The 9,346-nt window shown below is 35.1% G+C and overlaps 1 protein-coding gene across 5 annotated transcripts; it reads right to left on the reverse strand.

Moving 5' to 3' along the window:
• Positions 1-1,395: 1,395 nt before the first annotated feature.
• LOC122007964 (protein-ribulosamine 3-kinase, chloroplastic-like) lies at positions 1,396-9,128 on the reverse strand. Of its 5 annotated transcripts, none has more exons than XM_042563504.1 (11): positions 9,009-9,128; positions 5,849-5,932; positions 5,605-5,732; positions 4,095-4,248; positions 3,234-3,324; positions 3,078-3,152; positions 2,928-3,016; positions 2,569-2,687; positions 2,084-2,224; positions 1,869-1,945; positions 1,396-1,682 (listed from the first exon to the last, which is right to left on the reverse strand). In XM_042563504.1, exons 2-11 carry the CDS (start codon positions 5,899-5,901, stop codon positions 1,536-1,538), a joined length of 1,074 nt encoding a protein of 357 aa, XP_042419438.1. In that variant the 5' UTR covers positions 5,902-5,932; positions 9,009-9,128; the 3' UTR covers positions 1,396-1,535. The 5 variants fall into 5 exon arrangements, with proteins under 5 accessions (XP_042419438.1, XP_042419441.1, XP_042419442.1 ...); XM_042563507.1 differs by having other exon boundaries at positions 5,829-5,932; positions 9,009-9,102; XM_042563508.1 differs by lacking the exon at positions 9,009-9,128 and adding an exon at positions 8,027-8,070 and having other exon boundaries at positions 5,829-5,932.
• Positions 9,129-9,346: the final 218 nt, after the last annotated feature.

The raw sequence follows: 9,346 nt of genomic DNA on the forward strand, positions 1-9,346 counted from the left end.
AGATAAAGTAGTTAATATAAAAAAAATTATGTAAAATATAAAATTTAAGATAATTTATTTAAAAAATTTGACTTAGATGCTCTAATAAAATAATACTATTCATGGAGAGAAGTTTTTTTAGTAAAAAAAGAAATGAATAGGGGATGATCCACTTTTAATTATGGTGAGATTGTAATTACGATCTGATTATAATTGATTGCGATTCTTTTATGGGTTTATCGTTCCCATCAAATTATAGTTTGGGTCAGAACGGACGATTAGAAGTCGTCCGGAGGTCATCGGAAATAAGCAAGTGTCCAGGTTGCATGACGTTGAGCAGGAGGCGATCTCTGGTCGTCCGCTCCGACCCAAATTATAACTTGATGAGGACGATGAACCCATAAAGAAATCACAATCAATTACGATCGAATCACAATTATGATTCAATCATAATTAGGAGTGGATCATTTCTTGATCTATTTTTTTTTTTTTACCAGAAAATCTGATCTCCTATTCATGTACCTACAACTTTACTGCTATAATAAGATTGGAACTTTACTGCTATAATAAGATTGGATGCGAGTTCATAGGTGTGAAATTTTAAGGAATAAAAAATGGACATCCACGAGTTGGCATAATGACTTCATTTGATATTTGCATGGATAATTATTTCAATAAGATTTGAGATTAATTTTTAACGAATGTAAAATAATTCATTGAATTGAGTGTTCATGTAAATAGCCATTATAGTAGGACAAAATACCTATATAATATATTCCCTTCTGAACAAGCATAGACCATCTTGAAGAAATTACTTTACGATTTCATTTCTTTTTCTTTAAAAAACAAACAAAAATAGCGCAAAGAAAAAAAAAATGTTTGTAACAAAAAAATAAAGTAAAAGGGACATTTTATCATGTGTTTTATATTAAAAAATTTCTTTATTCTATCATTGTAGCAATTATTTCAATTACTATGTATAAAATATTATTATATAAAAATATTTTTATGAACTAATTATTTAAATTTTATTAAAATCATTTTAAATGGATCAAAACCTTTTTAAAATCATTACAATAACTTGCTCCAATCGATATTACAACGGTATAATAATTAACAATAGCTAGCTGCTAGGATGTTCCAACAATATTATATTAATTGTTATAACATGATAATAATTATAAAGTAATTGTAACAGCTACTTAATTGAGTTGAAAATAAAAATATTTTCAAGATAAACAATATAATATAATGAAATATTTTTTTTTGACTTTTTTAAAAAAAATATTATCTATATAATTTAAAATATCCATTTAATTTTTAACCAATTATAATTTTCACCTTTTATTTATTCAATAACAATTGTGAGTGAATTAGGGAGCTCAAACAATCTGACCCTCATCGTGTTTTGACATAAGAATTCTCACTGTGGACTGTGCTATATGTAACGAGATTAATATGTATATCAAAAAAACTAATTTGTAAACCGTAGGACAATTTGAAAATTAAGTTGTACAACTTGAATTCCAACCCTGGACACTGTTGAATTGTAGGATTTACACCTTCAACATCCTTAAGTAGTCCTCTATGATAGACAGGGCAGAAGACCTGTAGCCTGAACCAAATAGATTGTAGTGATTCAGATAATGGTAGAGCATATACAGATCCCTCCTCCTCTCAAAGCCTGGCTGTTTTGGCATCACCTGGATGAATATGCACCAAGAAGTTAAGAGATTTTCTAAAAAAAACAAAGAGAGAACAGTCGAGGGGCATAAAATTCCAATTCACTTCATTTCACACTTAAGAAATAAGTTTAATTTGATGGAGAATTCACTGGTTTGTAATTGACTCATGCCTAACATGAATATTTTCCTTCAAGAACTAGTTACCTCAAAGTATGAAGAATAAAAGGATCCTCCAAATCCAGCACACCATGACATCCCAAATTCTGCCTCATTATGACCATCTGTATAAATGAGGATGGTAGTTACATGATTTCAGTAAAAATTATTTAACCTCAGATTTTAGTTTAGATTTTTCCTATAAAAATTTGCAAATGTTAGGCGTTTGACGAGACTTGATATTCTGTGCGACAATGACTCACAGTAACAAGCTGGATCCAATATCACAGGATCACCATTACTATCAGTGCTGATATTGCCACTCCATAGGTCGCCATGAAGTAAGCATGGCTCAATGACAACTCCTTCGAAAAGTGGTTGGAGATTCTTAGCTAATTTCTGGCCTGTTTTATGAGACAAAGTATAAACTGTTAAATTTCTCAAACCCAATTGTCACAGGGATGTTTATTAGATCTCTCAAACTGATGAGTACTGTGAATACCTATAATATTGAATAGAAGGCTCTGTAAGAAAACATATGCAACAAACTTGAATGGAATGCCCCTTTAACTCTAATTAATGTAATGAAAAGTGATTTAGCACAAATTTCAAAATAAGATCCATATAGCTGACCCTAAATATGTGTGACTAAAACTGGATTTATGATAACGATGACGGTGCTAACTATCAATTGGAAATAGTTTCAAGCAACAAAGGAAATGCTAAAGTATTGTTTCAAGCACTGGACCTTTTTCATATATCGTCGAGTCCCTATACTGGTCAAGTGCTAACTTTAGTTGGTAACCCAATCTATAGTCAGCAAAGAACTCAAGCCAATCTGAACACCAATTATTTATCTGGGGAGTGCTGCACCAAGACAGCTTAAATCAGAAAACTAAGTGTCCTTATGATAGGGAAGTAAGTAACAAAGAGTAACTGAAAATAAATTCCATATCAGAAGCAATTTTTTTCTTTGTTCTTTTTACATCTATAAGAAGCAGTTGGTCCCGGCGAAGGCAACCATGTAAATTGGTACATGAGAAATTTTAGTTCATTCAATATGATTGAAAGGTGAAAAGGAATATGTTTTATTCTGGAAGTTTTCACCTGCCAATAGTGTTGTCGACATTGAAACCAAAGCCCTTGCTAGACTTGGCAGTTTTATGCATTTCTGCAAGCTTTCTTCCTAAAACTGACTGAGAAAAGGTATTTGGTTAACAGGGATGGAAAAGAAAGCATTATTGTGAAGAATATAACCTGATTCCCTCTGGAAGATCCAAATTCAATAAATTCCATGATTATATAGGAACCTCCTGTTGGTAAAGGTCCCACCTGCATATTAAAAGAGGTTTATATTACACACCAAGGTATTTCAAAAATTGCTATGGTAGAATATATAAAACGGCACACTACCTTATATGGCTTGGGAACTCGAATTGATTGAGTGGCATACATTGCATTTAAACCAAGAGCCTCTCCTTCAAACATTGATGGTCCAATTGTTCTGTTAAAAACAACATGAATAGAAAAGGTTGCCTCAATTAGCGACAAATTTGTATGATTAGATAAGCCAACCATGAAGTCATTGCCCCACATGTCAGAAATTTTTTCTGGAGAACAAGGCCAAGGGCATCGTAGCAGTTAAATTTATTGCCAACAAATCCCATCCGATTGCAAGGAAAAAACTTTGTCAAAAAAATTAAGGAACCATACTGATGAGAGTTACATTGATCACAAAAGTTGCTTTCTCAAGTCTTACATTACTGCTTTCATGGTCAAAGATAATGAACAAGATGGAACTCTCTGAATAAATAAACCGAGTCATGGATATCAAATGAGAGAAAATTTCGAATTGCTTAAAGTGCTGATAACTCCTCAAAAGAGTCAATATTCAAAGGTGGACAAAATTACAAAAACATTATGTTATTACCATGTAAACACTATCTTCCAAGAGCTGTTAATAGGCACTATACAACAAAAATTGTTTCATAAAGGCCTAATTGGGAAAATAAATGTTTCACTCACTAACAGGCTTGAACTTCATGCATATAATCTTGGTATCGTACAGATTCAGCAACAAATTAAAGAGATAATACTAGAATCTTCATATAATTAACAAAGAAACAAATCAAGAGACTGGATGATGTTGTAATAGATTTCATTACTACACTGATATTTATGCTTCTAATATATGTCAATACACAATTGTCAATGGCCAAGCAAATCAGCACAGGATATGCACATAATAAAAGAACCATTTCAACTTTGTCATGCCTGTTTGTCTTCACAAAGAAGGAACCAGAATCAGTTACATAACGGTTTGCTTGATTTATGCAGCCTCCACCAATGGGACTGATTCTTGTAATTTGTGTGGCTTTCCCTTCTGTCAGAATCCATTCACTAATTGGATCATCTCCTAAAGATGCCACTGACAGATGAAGTTAAGAGTCAAAAATTTCACAAACAGTTAACAGTAGACATGGAAAGAGAAGCAGACACAATATTTGAAAAACTGCCTAGTTTGTATCCTTGTGTAACCAAATACAACTTCGTGGACCATTACACCCTTCGATCATGATCAGTACAAAATTTTTATAGCAAAGACCACTGTGACCTAACAAAGTGAAGAATGTTCCTTGTGAGTGTATATCAACTTTGAATACAAATTTGTTAGCATTCAGATGATACATGAAGAAAAAATTACATAATGGTGTTCCAGCTCTGAAAGCACCAGCCAATATTCAGTTGATCACCTGCCCGAACTGATGAAGGTGTGCGACACAGCCTATTTTTTAACCTGCCCTGATCCAAAATTTATTTAAAAGATTTTTTGAATAGGATTTAATGAAGGAAGCTGAGAGAGGATATTTGATGGTTGTAGGGGATATGAGCAACAAAAAGATTTCTAGTTTGATAAGCCATGGAAAGACATCAGTATGGATTGTATCTTAGACTTACCTCAAACAAATCGAAGTCTTCACTGCATCTTAGTTGTTGTAGATAGGTTTTCTAAAATGGCACATTTCATTCCCCACAACAAGATCGACGATGCATCTCATATAGCTACATTGTTCTCTAAAGAGATTGTTACATTATATAGATTACCCACATTGATCGTATTGGATGGATGTTAACTTTGTTAGATATGAAAATGACTTTGTTTACTCATCTGACACATAGATGCAAGAATCTTAATCTATCTTTCACTCAACAAACTCTCAGAAGTTGTCAGACACATCTTTGCAAACTTAACAATATATGGTAATCTTCATTTTGATGTGGAGCTAGGGGAAAGGATATATTGAATCCTTCAAAATCGTCACCAACTGTCTTTTGAAGATTTATCAACTGAAGATATCTCAACTTCAGTCCGTCCTTCAGTGCAAAGCATCACGACTACAAACTTCTCGACCATTAGAAAAATCATGCCATTCTTTATTGCATGTGCTTAGTTTCATGTTTTTCTTCTTTCAAGATATTTTTTTTCTAGTTCATGTACAAGCTAGATATTAGAGAATATCTATTTCCCAACTAGAGGAAGGGTGTAAGAGTTATTATGCTCATTACTCTAAATGTTGTGGGTCTAGTACCACTTTAGGTATATGAGTTATAGGGTGTTATGGTTGCCATATAAATATGATGTGATGGTTCACCTTTAAAAAATAACAATTCAATAGTTTATTCCTCTCAATTGATATGCCAAACAATTAGTGCAACCAATGGATATATGTAAACAGCTGAATTTAAGAAAACAACTTTAGCAATCAAGTAAAACTGAATGTACCAAAGCTAGGTCTTGGTTTTCTCCTTTCTTTTAGTATTTCAGGGCGAGGAATTATAGCTCCAGATGCAGCAAGCCCTCTAGAGACCCGTGCTTCCATCTTCCAGATATTCATACCCGACCTTACATGGCTTTTTGCATGAGCGACAATTTTATCTTTTAGAGTAACCAAATTTGGAAATTCAACACAAAATCAAGCTGATGAGGGAATATTGAAGAGATTGTACCCATTATCTGGGTCAAGCACCTGGACATTGGAAATATGAAGGGGAGCTTCAATTGAAAAGATTCCACCCTCATGTCCTTGTCCTTGTTCAATGTGTTTCTTCACCTGAAATAAGCTTTCAAATGGAAATGTAAATTGATATTGAAATTATAGAATCCATATAGAAAATGGATTCTACTCCCATACTGGAAAGTACAAGCCTTTTCCACTTCATTAAATCATGATTATGGCAAATTATGGAGAATCCATATAATTTGAAAATTTTATGCAAAAATTATGGCAAATTATGGAGAGACCATATTATCATGGAAAATTACTGGAAAGAATCCATATACCTTGAACAAGCCTTCAGATGATTATGGCAAATTATGGAGACAAATGCACAATTAGAAAAATTTAATACAAACAGGATAACAGCATATTTGACTCTTCCACTTCACTAAATCATTATAAAATATAAATTGATTATGTAGAACTCCAGATTGTTCTAGATAGAAACTTTAACTATTAAACAGCCTATGTGGAATATTTAAGTGCATAAAACGATAAATGACGAGGTAATAAATGAACAAAAAATGAAAAATGGCATAAAAAAGTCAGTTTGGCTGAATCATGAAGAACTTCTAAATTTCCCAAGAAATGTGTATCCAGCTACTGTACTAATCCAATATCTCATAGAGATTTTTCGGTGGATTAATATAATCCCTGACATCTGATCTCAACTAAATAAATAACAATCACTTCAAGTTAAGAACCAGTGTGCTGATTCAACGCTTGAAACAGTCCTGATGGGGCAATTGGTCTCAGATTCATGATCAAAATACTGCACGAATACAATCCACATTTGGGATCTTCTAGGGAAAATATCACTTCGATTTAGCAAAATCGGCAGTGTATATAGTCAAAGAACAGACCAAAATTTTCCCTTCACCAATATTTTGTGATTTAATGACACGTTTGACGAGGTCTGTCTCACCCTTATCCTAGCCTCTTATGATCATGCTCTACAAAACATCAGCAAAAAATAAAATCATAACTTTCACCAAGATAAACAATGATACAAGTGAAAAAGAAAGAATTGAAGATTCCATTGCCACCTATGAGGATCTTCCAGTACCTGATTAACTTCTCAGCTGCCTTCTACCACATCCCTCCTCGTGTTGCCTGAGCTCTGCCTAGTTAAACCTTTCCCAACTAAGGTTTTAGGAAGCCACTTATCATCATTTGCCTTTTCATCCTCAAAATGGCTAAATTAGTTGTAAAATGTGACAAGCTCCAAATCATTGGTTCAGTGATCGAGCTAGTGAGTCGATTGATCTGCATGTCCACCCCATCATTGATCCAGCTGAAATCATTGGTTGAACTGACTTAGGTCCACAGGTTAAACAGCACATTAATCATTTTCCACACATTATAATTTGGTGGATGATACAGTGAGTATTGGAAGCCGCCACGTATGTCCCCAAAGGTCAAGCATCATGCTTAGATGGAGGTCAAGGTTAAGACGAGTCAACACAAGGCAAATCGGGCGTGTTTCGCTTCTCCGACCAAGCACACTTTGATCCTCCCCGGTCGGTCATACCAATCGGGAATGTTTTGCCTCTCCCTGATCGAACTTACCGATTGGATGTGCTCTGCTTCTCCCCGGTCAGTCACACCGATCAGATGCGCTTCACCCCTCCTGTTCCACCGATTAGATGTGCTTCGCTTTTCCCTAATCGGTCTCACTGAATCCAACTGATTGGATGTGCTTCGCCCCTCCCTAGTCTGTCCCACCGATCAGATGTGCTTCGGGCGCACTCCACTACTCTTCGGTTGGTCCCATTGATTGGATATGCTTCGCTCCTCCCCGATCGGTCGCACCGATCGGAGGCACACTGCTCGCACCGACTAGGCACGCCCTGCTCATCTCCGCTTAGCCTTGGTGATCCGACGCTCTTCCATTTAAAAGCCCCCCAACCTCCAGCCCAATTATCTCACAACCCAAGGGTTTTATGGGGCAAGCTCATCATGGCGAGCAGCACAACATATGAGTTGTCAGAGCATGTGGGGTATCATCTCCCGTATCTTGACGATACTGGTAGATACAATGGGACAATCCTTTTATTGCAGTATGATACACGTCACATTAGTAATTAATATGCAATTAATACAGAGGAGAGAGATATTCGATGGCAGTGTTCTAAAAGACATCAGCACCTGCGGACAGAGGTAGGCTTTCCATTTTTTCACCTCCTCATATGTGTACTACTGTTTATCTTCTCCACATTTTCCTATCTTAGGAGATTTGACTTGAATGTCGGAGTAGCTGAGTCTAGGCACCCTCATGTCTCCATTCTAAATCTCTTCTTCTTCTCCTTTTTCTCCCTCTCAGGCTTGGCATACTCTTCAGCAGATCCCCTTCCCTTGGTGTTCAGCAACTCCATCAACACCGCCTCCAATTGTCCAGTAGTTCTTCCTTCGAAGGTCTTGGAGCAGGAACAGTGGTGTGGTTCGTCCATCGAAGGTCTCGGAGCAGGAACAATGGTAATCAAAAGCAAGTCAACTATATCTCAAAATACTAATCAAACTATTCCATAACAAACAGAATGTACAGATCACAAACTACTAACTACAAGCTACAAACTAGCAAAAAAAAAAAAAAAAATACAATAATAATTAAACTATTAACTTCTGCACCAAGAACACATACACCAAAAACTTTGAAATAATTCAAGCATCTCAAATCAGATAATAAAAAAGAACGGAACAAATTTGGTGAAATTCTGTCCAAGCTGACCACAATCCACCTTGATTCAGTAAACATGCTTAGAGAAACCAGGGCCAAACTGCAAGAAAATTTTTGTAACCTCACTGTAGTGGTGGTTTTACTATCTTTGATCCTGTGGATTCTTTGTGTCATTGTAAGCAGTTACTGCCTAGTATGTTCACAGGATTGGGACATCTTTGTATCAGTTTTCATCTTTTTCTATATGCAACAAATTAGTGAATGACCTGAACACTCTTTCAATGTTTTTTTAAGAAAAGGAAGACAAAAAAACACAAAGAACGGAAGCGGGGTCAAGAATATTATTCAGCTTGCTTACTTACGAATTATCGCAGAAACCTAGCGAACTAATAATTAGACAAAGAAAACCTGAGCACACAAAAAGATAGAACTATTTATCGGAGAAGAAGCAACCTGAACTTGAGCACCGCGATGGGATGGGCGACAGATGAGAGATGCTGCGGTAGGGTTCGAACGGGAGAAATTTTGATGGCAGAAAATCAAAGCTCGTGATTATCCTTATCGTCCAACTTTAAAATAAATAAATATTATATATATATATATAACATTTCATCTATAATTTTTTATTTAAAATATTATCAGTCTAATTATCAAAATATCTTTTTAGTTTTTTCATTTGTTTACTAGTTTCTATATATTTAACAAATTGAGGAGTAATTTTTTATGAGATGATTGTCCTTCCCAAATTGATTCAATTCAAACCTCTAAAAAAAACACCTTCGACTATTTTA

Source organism: Zingiber officinale, chromosome 8A (genome assembly GCF_018446385.1).
Source record: "Zingiber officinale cultivar Zhangliang chromosome 8A, Zo_v1.1, whole genome shotgun sequence".
In the NCBI taxonomy this organism is placed as follows: Eukaryota; Viridiplantae; Streptophyta; class Magnoliopsida; order Zingiberales; family Zingiberaceae; genus Zingiber; species Zingiber officinale.

Excerpts from the sequence above, each read along its gene's own strand:
- LOC122007964 (XM_042563504.1), bottom strand. The coding sequence starts at position 5,901 with ATGAGGGTGGAATCTTTTCAATTGAAGCTCCCCTTCATATTTCCAATG. Across the intron at positions 5,733-5,848 it reads TTCATATTTCCAATGTCCAG|CCATGTAAGGTCGGGTATGA; the intron begins GTGCTTGACCCA and ends TCATGCAAAAAG. Across the intron at positions 4,249-5,604 it reads AAAACCAAGACCTAGCTTTG|TGGCATCTTTAGGAGATGAT; the intron begins GTACATTCAGTT and ends TTCATCTGTCAG.